Genomic DNA, 15,534 nt, shown 5'->3' on the forward strand with positions numbered 1-15,534 from the left:
GCTCAGGTGTGTGAAAAATCCATACCCCAAAGTGACATAGTTATGCTGACCTAACCCCTGTATAGACAGCACCATGCTGACGGGAGAGCTTTTCCAGTTAACATAGCTACTGCTTCTCATGGAGGTGGATTAACTGCGCTGACAGGAGAAGCTGTCCCATCAGTGCAGTAGCATCTTCACTAAAGTGCTACAGCTGCAGTGCTGTATGTGTAGATGAGCCCCCAGAGTGAATGTCACAGCTAAATACAAGATGGAACAGATTGTTTAGTTTAATTGTTAACACATATCTCAAAGGACCATTGAAGGTGAAGGTGGCCCATTAACACCCCTCCACTCAGAGAAAAGGAAGCAGATGGGGGAAGGGGGCATTATTAGTGGTTTACAGGTTGGCCTAGTAAGCGATAAATGCAGTGTTTCTGTTCAATCCATGATTTTTAGTGTCTAGTGTCTTATGAATTTAAAATCCCAGACTCGTCTTTTGAAAGTGTTGTGCGGGTTTCCTTTGAAGATGAGGACTGAGAGGTCATTGAATCATAGAAGATTAGGGTTGGAAGAGACCTCAGGAGGTCATCTAGTCCCACCCCCTGCTCAAAGCAGGACCAACACCAACTAAATCATCCCAGCCAGGGCTTTGTCAAGCCGTGCCTTAAAAATCTATAGATGGAAATTCCACCACCTCCCTAGGTAACCCATTCCAGTGCTTGACCACCTGCCTAGTGAAATATCCTAATATCCAACATAGACCTCCCTCACTGCAACTTGAGACCATTGCTTCTTGTTCTGTCATCTGCCACCACTGAGAACAGCCGAGCTCCATCCACTTTGGAACCCCCCTTCAGGTAGTTGAAGGCTGCTATCAAATCCCTCCTGACTCTTCTCTTCTGCAGACTAAATAAGCCCAGTTCCCTCAGCCTCTCCTCGTAAGTCATGTGCCCCAGCCGCCTAATCATTTTCTGTGCCCTCCACTGGACTCTCTCATTTCATCCACATCCTTTCTGTAGTGCGGGGCCCAAAACTGGATGCAATACTCTATATGTGGCCTCACCAGTGCCAAAGACAGAGGAATAATCACTTCCCTCGATCTGCTGGTAATGCTCCTACTAATACAGCCCAATATGCCGTTAGCCTTCTTGGAAACAAGGGCACACTGCTGTTTGAAGGCCAGAAGAAGGGGTTCAGGAAAGATTTCTTTTGGGACAGGTCCCCCATTGAGTATGGGTTGTAGTTATTTATTTATACCCCATATGGGTTCCAGTGTGGGGTGGTGGATAATAAGTAGGGATATGTGGTTAGAAGGAGTTTTATTTCTATATTGGAGCAGGTTCTCTTGGGATATTTGGGTGGCCCATTCCATGATGTGATCTGCATGTCTGGTGCAGTGTCCTTGTTTGGTGAAGGTGGTTTCCAGTGTGTGTTAAGATGTATATCCTAGACTCTTTTCTCTGAGTATATTCTGTGGTATCTGAAGCTATGTCTACACTAGCACTTATGTCGGCAAAACTTTTGTCACTCAGGAATGTGAAAAAACACCTCTCTGAGTGACGTAAGTTTTGCCGGCATAAGTGCTCATGTTCACAGTGCTATGTCGGTGCTATGTGCACAGTGCTACAGCTGCTTGCTGAGCTGGTTTTATTATGTTGATGGGAGAGATCTCTCTCATTGGCTACACCATTGATCTTACAGCAGTACAGCAGTATTGGTACAGCTGTACAGTTGTAAGCTTGTAAGTGTAGACATGGCCTGAGTGTCTTGCGGTAGATTACAGATTTCTTGGTGTGTATGGGATGATGACTGGATCTATGAAGGTCGGTGTAATGTTCTAAGGGTTTCTTGTATATAGTTGTCTGTAGGGTTCCATTGTTGAAGCTGATTGTGGTGTGCAGGAAGTTGATGCCGGTGTGAGAGTGTTCCAGAGACAGTTTAGCAGACAGGTGGTGGTTGCTGAAGTTGTGGTGGAAATCTGAGAGGCAAGTAGGTCATCTTTCCAGAGGATGAAAATATCATTGATATATCTCAGGTATATCAATGGTTTCATGGTGCATTTGTCCAGAAATTCTTCTTCAAGGTTGGCTATGAAGTGGTTGACATATTGGGGAGCCATCCTAGTACCCCTGGCTGTTCCCATGGTTTGGACAAAGTGTTTGTTGTTTAATGTAAAATTGTTATGGGTGAGTGTAGCAAGGTGGGGGGATCCCCCACAGCCCCGTGGATGGACGAGCCTCCCCTAGCACCAACGTGGGCGGAGCCAGCATGTCCTGAGCCTGCCCCCCAGAGGGCAGAGCGCAGGACAGGAAGTAGAAAAGAGCAGCTGCAGAGCTCACTTGGAAGCCAGCCACCGGAGAGGCCAGATGCCTGTGGCCTAGCTCCGGGTTGGGACACGCCGGCAGGCTGCGGCCGACACAAGGACTGGCCAGGCCAGCCCAGCCTACCCCTGGCCAGCTACCCTGAGGAGCAGCTGAGCCTACCCCTTGCCCCCTACCTGGAGGAACCAATGGTGCTGGAAACCTCCGAGGACACCACCCTAACCCAGGTACCCTACGAGAGGGAGTCTGGAAGTAGCCCAGGGGCAGTCGACCCTGGTATGGCTGCAGGCCAGCCCGAACCCAGGTCAGTGTATTGCGATCAGGATCCCCACTGACACAGCAGCAAGTCTCCTGCCGCTGCTAGGGCCCCGGGCAGGGACGCAGTGGAGTGGGTGGGCCTGCGTCCCCCCTGCCACCCCACTCATGGGTGGCAGTCTCTCCCTCGCACCAGACACTCAGAAGCCTGAGCTCCTGACTGTGTTTTTGTTGCTCCGCCCTGACCTAGGTCCTGGGCTTATACTGAACTATTGGCTCAGCCCCTGCCTAAGGTCCTGAGCTCCTGGCTGTGTGTTTGTTGCCCCACACTGACCCAGGGCCTGGGCTCTTATTGAACTATTGCGAGGCAGTGGGATACCCCACAGCCCCATGGAGGGCCAAGCCTCGGCCGAGCCCTTCTACAGTGAGAATGGGTGTAATGGATGAATTTGGTGATGCGTGTTGGGGTGGATATCTGAGGGTTGTCCATTGTCTTGTAAATATTTGAGTCAGGCAGCTATGCAATCATTGTGAGGGATGTTGGTGTACAGGGAGGTGAAATCTCTGGTGGCAAGAATGGTGTTCTGAGGGAGCTTGTTAATGTTGCGGGGTTTCTGGAGAAAGTCGGTTGTGTCGTGGAGAAAGCTGGCCCTTTGTAAGGTGAGTGGTTTGAGAGTGGTTTCTATGGCCTGGTCTACACTGGGCCAGGGGAGGAATCGATCTAAGTTACGCAACTTCAGCTACATGAATAATATAGCTGAAGTTGACATACTTAGATCTACTTACCGTGTTGTCTTCACTCCAGTGGAGTACCGGAGTTGATGGGAGAGTGCTTGGTGGTCGAGTTATCGCATCTTCACTATACATGATACATCAACCCCTGCTGGAGCGATTGCTCTGGAGGTAAGTGTAGACATGCCCTATGAGTCCTGATATTTCTTCAGTGCCATGGTCAGTTATGATTGGTCTGCCTAGGTTCCCTTGTTTGTGTATCTTGGGATGCATTTAGAAGGCCCCTGGGTTGCACTTGTGGGGGATTATAAGCTTTGTAATGATACCTTACAGGAGACCTTTTGCATGAAGCATATTTTAGTTACATTATATTCACACTCATCAGCCTACTTTCATAAAATCATATCGAGTGCAAAGTCACAATTAGATTCTGTGGTGGGGCGGAAGTTTAGACCCTGAAAGAGTACAGATAATTCAGCTCCATTTAGGGGTAGTCTTGATAAATTGATGTTCGGATGTCATGTAGTTTCCATATGGGTTCTAGTGCTTAGGTTTCTCCTGGAGATGGTGATGTTGTGGAGTAGTTGTAGTTGGTTCCACTTTTTGTTTCTGTGTTGGATGGTTATCATCAGGTTTTATTGATAGTGGTTTTGAATTTCTTGCATGATTTCCAGGTAACTTTCCTTATTTTTTTTAATTTTAGTGTGTGAGTATGTGATGATTTCTTGTTTGAGGTGGTTCCTCCTGGAGCATGTGAGGTGCAGTAAGTGGTTCCTCAGTTTTTCTGAAGTCCATCTGCTGAGCTGTTCAGCATATTTGGAGTGGTATGTAGTGGTCAGAGTGTGTTAGATGATGAGACCTCTGGGGATAATGTTTTGTTTCTTGTATTTGCTCAGGAAGTAGATGTTGTGGTAAGTTTTGCTTCCTTTTTCTTTATGTTGTGGAGTTTCCATTTCAGATGGCAAAATTAGGTATCTTCCATTATTGCATGCAATGTTGTTGTAGCCGTGTTGGTCCCAGGATATTAGAGAGACAAGGTGGGTGAGGTAATATCTTTTATTGGACCAACTTCTGTTGATGAGAGAAACAAGCTTTGGCATTTACTCAGAGGTATTCTTCAGCTCCCCACAGACCAGGACACACCAACTTAAAGCAGAACAAGAGATACAAAACCTGCAGACATATCTCCACTGCTGTAATGATCAACACACCCTACAACACACCTTTCAGGATCCACGTATCCTACACATGCCTATCACAACAGGTGGTGTACTTCATCCAGTGCACTAAATGCCCCAGTAGCAACTATGCGGGTGAAAGCAGACAGTTACTACAGTCTTGCATGCATTCACCCAGGAAAATGATAAAAGACAAAAACAGCCTATCATCTGTCGGTGAACACTTTTCACAAAGTGATTATGCTATATCTGGCCTATCAGTCCTCATCCTCACAGGAAACCTGCACAACACTTTCAAAAGATGAGTCTGGGAGCTTAAATTCATAACTTTGCTAGACACTAAAAAGCATGGACTGAATAGAGACCTGGATTTATGGCTTATTACAAAAAATCTATAACCATTCACAATTCTGCCACTTCCTCCCCACCCATTCCTCCCTATGACTGGGAGGGGTGTTAATGGGCCACTTCACCTTAAATGGTCCCTTGAAATATGTGTTAACTATTTATGCTAAACAATCTGTTCCATCTTGTATTTAGCTGTGACATTCTGAGTACATTTCCCAGACCTGAAGAAGAGCTCAGTGTAAGCTCAAAAGCTTGTTGCTCTCACCAACAGAAGTTGGTTCAATAAAAGATACTATCTCACCCACCTTGTCTCTTCCACAGCCTGAGGTCTTCCAGTGTTGGGGCTCAACATGTTAATTTAGTCCATTTTGGGTTTTAATTGTTTCCTGCTTTCATCGTTTTGCTTATCAGCTGAAACAAAGGAATGAAAAGAAGATGCTGCAGCACTTGAATGACTCCACCTCTAAAAGTGGATGGGGCAAACAGAAATGATGCCTCTGTGATGTTTCTAAATAGCCCAGCATTGACCTCAGTTATTTCCTATTCCTCAGGTGGCATTGAAGGATCACTTCAGAAAAGATAATAGTGATTTTGACAAATTTCTAGACTGTTTACGGTCAAGTTTTTCAAGGTTTGAGATGAAAAATACAGAGACCTATGAGGTAAGAAATAAGCAAGATATTACTAAGAAAAACCACCACAAACCACACCATTGGATGTTGGGATTGCTAAGTATTTCAAAGTTAACCCAAACTCCCATTTAGCCCCAAATGGTTTAGAGGAAGACCTGATGGTCTCAGTCCAGTTCCTAACAGACAAGTGTCAACATCACAAAAACCACTATTAAGATTACAACTCTTGTTGTGATCTTAGCAGAGAATCCAGGAAATGAATGGGCATGGAAATGCGGGGGGGAGAGGAGGTTGGACTACCTTAAACGGTGCCCCTCCCAGTCATGGCTGTAGCAATCTGTCTAGCTAAGCACTTATAAGGCCCCCATTACCGTAGTATCTGAACCCTCATAATCTTTAATGCATTTATCCTCAGAACATCCCTATGAAGTAGAGACTTGCTATTATCCTTATTTTACTGGTGGACAATGAAGGCCAAGAGAAACTAAATAACTTCCCTAAGGTCTCACAGAAAGTCTGTGGCACAGCAAGGATTTGAATTTGGGTCTCCCATGTAGAAAGCTAGTTCCTTAAACACTGGGCTAGCCTCTCTTTCATTATGGGGGAAGTTTGCATTGCTGCTGCCTATGCTATGTGTGTCTTATGGTTGAAAACAAGACTTCCAATTCCACGTCTGTAAACATGGCACCTTTCACCACCACTAATTTCAGTTCAAAGCTAGAAAATGCATTGCAGCCTAAAACTGACCTGATTTAAATTGCTAATGAACTGTAGTTTTGTCCAATGAACTGTCTTTTATTGAGGACTAGATCTCTCTCACTCCCTTTAAGTACTTACATGGCCCTCATTACCCATAGTCTCTAAGCAGATTGTGCCAACCTTAGTACATCCATGTGTTAGATTAGCACTGCTAGACTCTTTAAAAGGGTTCAGAAGGGGAAGATTGGGGCCTGCTTCTGAGTGAAACCAAAGTGGCCAGTGTCTTTCTAGCCAGAATCTGGCCACTACTCATAGCCACACTCAGCACAAAGAGGCTAATCTTTGTTTCTTTGTCTGGAACAGCCCCTCATCCAGACTGTCCATCACATCATTGTCACTGAGTATGTTCAGGCTCTCCTAACTGCTTCTGGGAAGTCATCTTCTGCAAAGCGGAGGAAAATTGCCAACAAAATTAAAGTGGATCACCAGGCAATTCGAACGCTCTTTGAAGAATGCTTCGTAAGTCTTTAATTTGGCTTTGCAGTGTTACGTTTACTCTTTCCACCACCGAGTACAAGAACCTGGACAATGAGCGGCACATTTCTGAGTGGAACAGGAGCACTTAACAAACTGATACCCAGCTCTCCATACATAAACATCAGTCATGCTTCAAGACATCATGTTGGCAGTTCAAATCTGCTATCAGTGGTGCAAAATATTGTTAGTTTGTAGCTTTGGAATGTAGGGGGACCCCAAGCTTTCTATTCTTTCCCTTGCAACAGGAAACAGCGAGAGACTCAAAATTGGGGGGGTTAATTATACCAGCTAGGCCTGTTGCATTTCATGGGGCAATTGAACAGGTGATGTCCATGCTGCTCTACCATGCGGCTCTTGCCAGTTGGGCAATGCAGAGTCCTATAGAACCTACACTCTAGTCAAAGGTCTGCTGTAGTATACTTTCAGTGGGATACGGTATCCTTCTCACTTCCTGCTGTGACAGGTTGTTGGACGCTTCTGTGTTCCACTACAGAAGTTACTGCATTTCAGGAGTGGGTAAAGGGATTGCTGTATCTCTTTTACTTGTCACAGAGGGATCAGGATTAACATGAAGGTTTGTAAAGCACATGTAGAGAGATGAGTGAGGGCCTAGTAATGTATTATAATTAAAAATACTGTAATTCTTGGCTACCTGATACATTTTCCCAATCAAATAGCCTCACTCTTTTGGTGGGCTTGTTTAAAGCCAGCCATAATGCAGTTGCATGTATTGGCCAGTAGGGGTTGCTAATGCAGTTGCATGGTTAGATTCCACTTTATTCCTTTATCGGGGGTGAGAAATACCACACAATCCCTGCAATGCTCATAGCTCTTTCCTGTCTACAGGTAGGTGACCCAAGTCTGATCCTGAAGCCAGATCTTCACATTGCACTCTGCTTCCTCTGCCACTCCAGTTGAATGCATATGTTCTTATATCCCTAGGGCCCTAGAACTGCTCCACTGGATGACCCTATTAAAGGTATCCTAGATTTTATTCTTCTTACTGACATTGAAGCAATGAAAATACATCTTGTGCTTCTTCTCCACAACTTTCCAGATATAAGGTAAGGCACTGCATGGATTATAGTTATTCAGGCTGCTTAGCTGATTATTTACAGCCATAAATCCTGTAACAATATTTGTTATCCAGTGCACTCCCTGTGCACCTTTTTGGCTGTGCTTTGCGATTATTATAGTCAAAGCTGGTACCAACATCTATAATTAAGGCTCCCTGACACTTCCATTATTAGATCCTGCTTTCGGATGCTTATAACTATCAAATGTTGACCATTTGGGTTGAAATTTCCCATTCTGTGCACTGAAGGAGGCAGGGGTCCAGGGGAAAGAAGTTGTCTGTGATCATGTAATTAAAGACGACATCATAATGCACATGCACAGAGGGGCCAAATTAGCATTGCACGAACAACCTTAATTCAGGCACTTCTTAACTTTTGAATGTTTAACTTGGCAACCTTAACATTCTGTTAATGTAGTTCTTTTGTGTGTCATTAATTCTACATCATCCAGCATGCATTCAGCACTTACATTTCACACAGGAGACTGAGGTAGGAACTAAAATGGACTTTTAGTTCCTAAAATGAAATGGTAGCTAATCTCAGTTTGTCAAACTGTTCTGGTTTTTTTTCCCTTCAATTCCTTCCATCATTTTTCTGATGTCCTGTTCTAGTCACTGTCTTTTTCCAAGTTAACTTATATGCACAGACAATACTCGGAAAAATACCCATTCTGGTCGTAGTCTCAGTGCCAAAGTTCGAGCTGGTTCAATGTCATTGACTTCAATGGCATCACACCTGCTTACATCACATCTGACTTGGGTTCTGACTTGGGTGATAAGTGACAGTCCCATTCAGCCAAGCAACTACCACACAAGGGAAAAAAAAACATCTTCCAGGTGACCAAGAGGTCACCATCTCTTTGCAGAAAGAGTAAAAAAAATGCTCTTAAAAATAAAATGTGGAATCACCATAAAAACCAACCTGCCAAACAATCAAACAGTCCTGTTCTGCTCTTAGCAGAGAACTGGGTCAGGAACAGCTTTGGGTAGGTACATAAGAACATAAGAACATAAGAAAGGCCGTACCGGGTCAGACCAAAGGTCCATCTAGCCCAGTATCTGTCTACCGACAGTGGCCAATGCCAGGTGCCCCTGAGGGAGTGAACCTAACAGGCAATGATCAAGTGATCTCTCTCCTGCCATCCATCTCCATCCTCTGACGAACAGAGGCTAGGGACACCATTCTTACCCATCCTGGCTAATAGCCATTTATGGACTTAGCCACCATGAATTTATCCAGTCCCCTTTTAAACATTGTTATAGTCCTAGCCTTCACAACCTCCTCAGGTAAGGAGTTCCACAAGTTGACTGTGCGCTGCGTGAAGAAGAACTTCCTTTTATTTGTTTTAAACCTGCTGCCTATTAATTTCATTTGGTGACCCCTAGTTCTTGTATTATGGGAATAAGTAAATAACTTTTCCTTATCCACTTTCTCAACATCACTCATGATTTTATATACCTCTATCATGTCCCAACTTATTCTCCTCTTTTCCATACTGAAGAGTCCTAGCCTCTTTAATATTTCCTCATATGGGACCCTCTCTAAACCCCTAATCATTTTAGTTGCTCTTTCTGAACCTTTTCTAGTGCTAGAATATCTTTTTGAGGTGAGGAGACCACATCTGTACACAGTATTCGAGATGTGGGCGTACCATGGATTTATATAAGGGCAATAATATATTCTCAGTCTTATTCTCTATCCCCTTTTAAATTATTCCTAACATCCTGTTTGCTTTTTTGACCGCCTCTGCACACTGCGTGGACATCTTCAGAGAACTATCCACGATAACTACAAGATCTTTATACAGACTCGTTGTAGCTAAATTAGCCCCATCATGTTGTATGTATAGTTGGGGTTATTTTTCCAATGTGCATTACTTTACATTTATCCACATTAAATTTCATTTGCCATTTTGTTGCCCAATCACTTAGTTTTGTGAGATCTTTTGAAGTTCTTCACAATCTGCTTTGGTCTTAACTATCTTGAGTAGTTTAGTGTCATCTGCAAACTTTGCCACCTCACTGTTTACCCCTTTCTCCAGATCATTTATGAATAAATTGAATAGGATTGGTCCTAGGACTGACCCTTGGGGAACACCACTAGTTACCCCTCTCCATTCTGAGAATTTACCATTAATTCCTACCCTTTGTTCCCTGTCCTTTAACCAGTTCTCAATCCATGAAAGGACCTTCCCTTTTATCCCATGACAGCTTAATTTACGTAAGAGCCTTTGGTGAGGGACCTTGTCAAAGGCTTTCTGGAAATCTAAGTACACTATGTCTACCGGATCCCCCTTGTCCACATGTTTGTTGACCTCTTCAAAGAACTCTAATAGATTAGTAAGACACGATTTCCCTTTACAGAAACCATGTTGACTATTGCTCAACAGTTTATGTTTTTCTATGTGTCTGACAATTTTATTCTTTACTATTGTTTCAACTAATTTGCCCGGTGCCAGGATCACCCCTAGAGCCCTTTTTAAATATTGGCGTTACATTAGCTAACTTCCAGTCATTGGGTACCGAAGCCGATTTAAAGGACAGGTTACAAACCTTGGTTAATAGTTCCGCAACTTCACCATTTTAAATACAGCTAATAACATGCTGGGTGGCCATTGGTGTTAGAAACCCATTTATCAGCTGTTGGAGTTTAACAGTTTCCAAGACTTGGCCCTGTGTAACTGGGTCTTATCAAGCAGACATATTTGTCTCCTCTGTTTTACTGATCTGATTCCTGGTACTTTTGTAAAGGAAAGAACTTCTGAATATAATCTTGGACATCAAGGGATCTCTCAATGGGACAGACAGAAATGCTATGTTGGAGGTGGTTTATGATAATTGTGTGGGAGTTGAAAGAGGACACCATTCGTTTTTTGAAGCGATAGAAATAAAGACTGGAAAATATGGAGTCTGTGGCTGCTGCTTCTGCTGTTAGGAAAGGTGAGTGTGTGTGAGTACATGTGCATATAGGTGTGTGTAAATAGATTTATAGCTAGATAATGTAATAATTGCTGTGACTGTAATGCCACTTTTTTAGATTTCTAATACAAATCTTCATTACTAACTCTTGTATAGCATTTTCCACCTGTAGATTTCTGAGTATCTTTAAGCATCATTTTGCAGATAGAGCAGCTGCAGTACAGAGTGCTTAAGTGACTTGGCCAAGTTACAGCAGGTCAGTGGAAGAGCTGGGAATAGAACCCAGAACTCTTGGCTCCTTGTCTAATTTTCTTTTCCTGTTTGGAGACAGCAGAGTGAATCACAGAGCACAGGGCCTGGTCAGACAGTCCAACCAGCCCTGCTTAGGAGTGACAATCCCTATTCTTTTTAAACAAATACTTAATGTTTTTCCATTTGGTCCCTCCATAAATCTCCCCTAGTCCAATGCATTTCAACAGAGTTCATAGATTCATAGATTGTAAGGCCATTAGGAACCTTTATGGTCATCTAGTCTGACTTCCTCCTTAACACTGGCCAGAGAATTTCACCGTGATTCCTGCATTCAAGGGCATAACTTCTGGGAGAACTAGCGCATATCTTCTAAAAAGATATCCAGTCTTGATGTAAAGACTTCAGGTGATGGCCAATGCCTACTCATTCCAATGGTTGGTTACCCTCACTTGGAATAATTTACATCTTATTTCTAGTCTGAATTTGTCTAGCTTCAGCTTCCCACCATAGGATCTTGTTAAATCTTTGGCTGCTGCTTAGAGCCCTCTCCCCATGTAGGTTTATCTCCTCACTCTGTACTGAGAGTGCATTCACACACACACACACACACACACACACACACACACACACACACATTGTTTTATTTCAGTTTCACAAACATTTCCTTTCTTTCACTCAGGTCTAATATGGAAAGTCAGAAGCCACCCTTCCTGCCTGTGTCACAAAGGCTCCATCATCATCAGGCAACATCTAAGATCACAGCTACTTGAAAGTTAGGAGGAATAGCAAACAGTATTTGTCTGCTGAAATAGCCCGTAGGCCATGCGAGAACATGTGCCAGAGTGTTCATGACAAGAAGATCACATAAACCCAAACTGTGGTTCCCTGCACAAAGTCCAACTGAAAGGGGGAATGCACGTGGGTAGTGGGGTAGAATCCTCCCTGAAACCTGCAGCTAGATTCTTGCTTAGCTGGGCTATGGCTTCTAGGGAGAGAAGCACTGGACAGAGCCACATCTTGCTTTGGTAGGCGATTGGGTCAGTAAGCCCCTGCCATTTCCCCACTCCTCCCACAATGCTCCTTTCCACAGTCCTGCACCGAAAGCCACTATGTAGCATGTTCTGCGGCATGCAGAGAGCTGCGGAACCCTTCTGGCACATGGTTACCACCTAGCATCCTGCTCAGCCGGAAGGTGGCATTTCCACAGCAGTTGGGGCCTTGTGCGCCCACAGAGGGGAAGCAGGATGTGGCACTTAGCTTTTGTGTCCCATTCAGTTGCTTAAATGGAAAGCCATACTAGTAGCACAGAATTTACCTCAATCCCTAGTAGGCCATTGCAATGGATTGTGGACATAGTGCAATTAGTATCTTTGTTTTTATAACTGGCTTCAGAGCTGAGTTTGGCTTTCCATCCATATAACTCAGTTTACTGAAAATTTCCCCTGCTGTAAAGCTCTAATTTCTTTAACGTGGGAATTTTTGCTGTGGAAATCTCATGTGCAGTGGACAGTTAAAATAGCTGTTTCCGCTAATCCTCTGGGTCGGTGTGAACTGCTTTCAGATGTGACTAGACAAGAAGTACAGTATGGGAAAATAATAGCCCTTCTTTTTGCCCAGGTATAGGCTGGTCATAATCTCAGAGCTGGATTTGGTTCAAGGCCTCATTTGCTATTGTGTTAATATAGGTCACTGCCATTCTGGTGCTCTCTGACAAATGTAAACAAATTAGCCGTGCAGAAAAGAACTGCTATATCAGACACTCTTCAACTCTCGTAGGCAGCCATTCTGCATCAGCGACAGCTTCCTCAAACATGGTCTTTCACCCCTGTTTTGTTGGCAGTTCAGTGTGCTCATGATTCATTAGCAACGGAACAAGAGAAGCAAGTTGGTTGGTTTTTGTGTGTATGAAAAACGTGTAATCAAGCTGCCCTATGAGATGTTTGGGGGAAAGTCCCCTAAATCCAAATGAAATTTTAAAAGGTGTCACGCTACAAAACTATAAACTCTCATCTATGCTCTTTGCTGAGTCTGAAAGCTCATTTCTTCAATAAACTAGCTTTTAAAGGCCAGATTCTGCTTCCTTACTCCTGGTGAATGGTACCTCACTCTACAAGTAGTCCCAATAGACCTGTTCCAAGTAAGGTGACACACAGTTGGCAAATATGTGGTTTTTAAAAAACAAGTCAAACAAGGTTAGAATTACCATGTAATCTGCCTTAAGTGACCTTTCAAGGACCAACAAACCCCAGCTGAGTTACAGAGGTTGTTCATTAACTAGTCTACAGGTGGCACAACACCATACCAAAAAGTTGCTCTCCCTTGTTTGCCATTTCAGCTTGAACTCTTAATTCACCTTTCCCTGTGCAGCTCTGCCCTGGCCTATGCCTTGGATCTGAGCTGTTAACATGGCCCATGTCCTTTCCATGTCAGTCGGCCAATGTGCCCCGCCTCTTCAGGGACACAAAAACATTTCGTGAATTTGTGTCGGTTTGGTCAAATTGGTGAAAAAAACGAACAGAATCCCTTAAAAAGGACTCAGAGAAAATCAAAATGTTTCCTTTCAAAAAAGATGAAACATTTTGATTTTTCAGCTCAAAATGACTGTTCTGAAAATGTGTAAAATAGTCAGACGTGGTCAGCAGTGAAACAAACATTTTGTTTGACCTGACGCTATATTTTTTCCCAACTTTTTTTGTTTTGCCAAAAATTTTGAACAGTTTCAGTTCAACCCAAGCAGTTTGGTGTTTTTACTTTTCCAGAATGGCCAACGAACCAGAAAATCCATTATTCGCACAGCTCCACTCACAGCCTTTTGAATTTATTTCTCTAGGCGCATCTTCACACCTTCCTCCACGGCCAATACAAGGGCAGCTGGCCCTTCCTTTCCCTTTTTAACCTCCTCCTAAAGACCTGTTCTTCTCGGAGGCCTGTAAAGACCAAATACATTCTGCAGCCCAACATTAAATAATTGGATGAAGAAAAAACAAGCCTTATCTTTCTTTGGGGATTGCAAACAGGTGTCAAGGGCTCACAACCACGGTCCTTCCCATATTGCTAATTGTTGAGGGTAGATGGGAGGGGAACTTTGGTGGAGGTAATTGGTCCTGATCTATGTCTGTGTTCTACGACCCAATCATGCAAATACCTACTACTGGGGTGAGTAGTAAGCACCTCTTTGGGTTGTAAGGTTTTGCAGAATGGTGCCTTTACTTTGTGAGCCTCACAGGGACAGGAAATGGGGGAGGGGGAGTATTAATATAATTTTTGTCTTGTACAATACTGAGCACATCTTTGATTCCCACTGACCAAATGATGTAATCCCCAATAGACTCTTTATTTTTTTGAATGAATTGTGAGAACTTCAAAATCATAAAAGTCAATTTCAGCTATTAAAAGGTTAGGAAGAGCGTTCTAACAAAAGTCAATAATCTACTCTTCCAAGACAGCTGACTCCTCTGTTTGCAAACAGAGTTTCTAAAGTGGGTATTCACCCACGAAAGCTCATGCTCCAAAACGTCTGTTAGTCTATAAGGTGCCACAGGACTCTTTGCTGCTTTTATAGAGTTTCTAAAGCTTCAGATGGTCCAGGTATTAGATAAATGTGCAATTTTTAGTCCAGCTAAACATTTAATTGGCTTATAAGCCACGCAGTAAAGCAATTAAATAAAATTCACTGCCACTTTGCACAGGTTGGAAGACAACACAGTCTGCATGTTGCACCCAGCTCATCCAGCCTCAAACTTCTTGCCACACAAAGAAATATGGACATTTGTCAAAATGTACAGGGCTGGGCTCTGAATTGTGCTGGGTATATCAAGCCAGTCACAGTAGTCATCCTGCTGTGCTATGATTTACGGATTTATTTCCAGGGGTGGGGAATACATTATATCTACAATTTCTTGGAGATAGGGTTATAGTGAGCCCATGTTTATTGATATTTAAATAAACAAGCATTACAGAGAAAATAAATAAAAATACACAAAACCCCTTGGACATCCTGATCATAGTTGGTTCAAAAAATACATTCCACAGCACTGGAAAGATTTCTTCCGAATAAATATTGATAATTAGTTGCTTCTACTCTATCTGATAGTCACATTCAGAGGAGGGTTTTATGCTTACTAAATAAATGAATGTAAATTAGAAATCAGTGTGTATTGGAACACAGTGTAATGTAAGTAAGTCCTGTCTGTGTATGTATATACAATGTGTTCTGTAATATATAGCTGTATGTGAAAGATATTTATTTAAAATAATATTTCTTCATTGTAAATTTCTCTTCTTATTTTGCAATGGAGTGATAAAATACTCAAATAAAACTCGAATGGAGAAAAATGCACTCTTAGACTTATTCGCCGCATATTGGACTGCAGAGTTTGGAGGTGAATCTGCCCTGATCTGATAAAGATCTCAATCCTATGAACTTTCTAGACATAATCCTGTGACATATTTAAACCCATCTGTGCTGTGCTCCCAGGAGGATAGGGGACAAGGGTGGCTTTAACTGCCCTGTTTTACCCTTATTTCTGGACTGTGTAGGAGCCAGTGAAAGCATCAAAGGACACTCTACCAGAGAAGTAGATCACATCATGGAATGGGCCACA

The 15,534-nt window shown here is 43.1% G+C and overlaps 1 protein-coding gene across 1 annotated transcript in view; it reads left to right on the forward strand.

The window, feature by feature from the left end:
• The window catches only part of LOC120403870 (exocyst complex component 3-like protein 2), a 30,712-nt gene extending 17,798 nt beyond the window's left edge, over positions 1 to 12,914 (forward strand). Inside the window, exons 8-12 of the mRNA XM_039535731.1 lie at positions 5,368 to 5,478; positions 6,511 to 6,666; positions 7,627 to 7,748; positions 10,511 to 10,699; positions 11,610 to 12,914. Coding sequence (XP_039391665.1) covers positions 5,368 to 5,478; positions 6,511 to 6,666; positions 7,627 to 7,748; positions 10,511 to 10,694 — 573 coding nt within the window. The 3' untranslated portion in view covers positions 10,695 to 10,699; positions 11,610 to 12,914. The remainder of the gene's footprint in view (positions 1 to 5,367; positions 5,479 to 6,510; positions 6,667 to 7,626; positions 7,749 to 10,510; positions 10,700 to 11,609) is intronic.
• The last annotated feature ends 2,620 nt before the right edge of the window (positions 12,915 to 15,534 follow it).

The sequence above is a fragment of the Mauremys reevesii genome, linkage group 4 (assembly GCF_016161935.1).
Source record: "Mauremys reevesii isolate NIE-2019 linkage group 4, ASM1616193v1, whole genome shotgun sequence".
In the NCBI taxonomy this organism is placed as follows: Eukaryota; Metazoa; Chordata; order Testudines; family Geoemydidae; genus Mauremys; species Mauremys reevesii.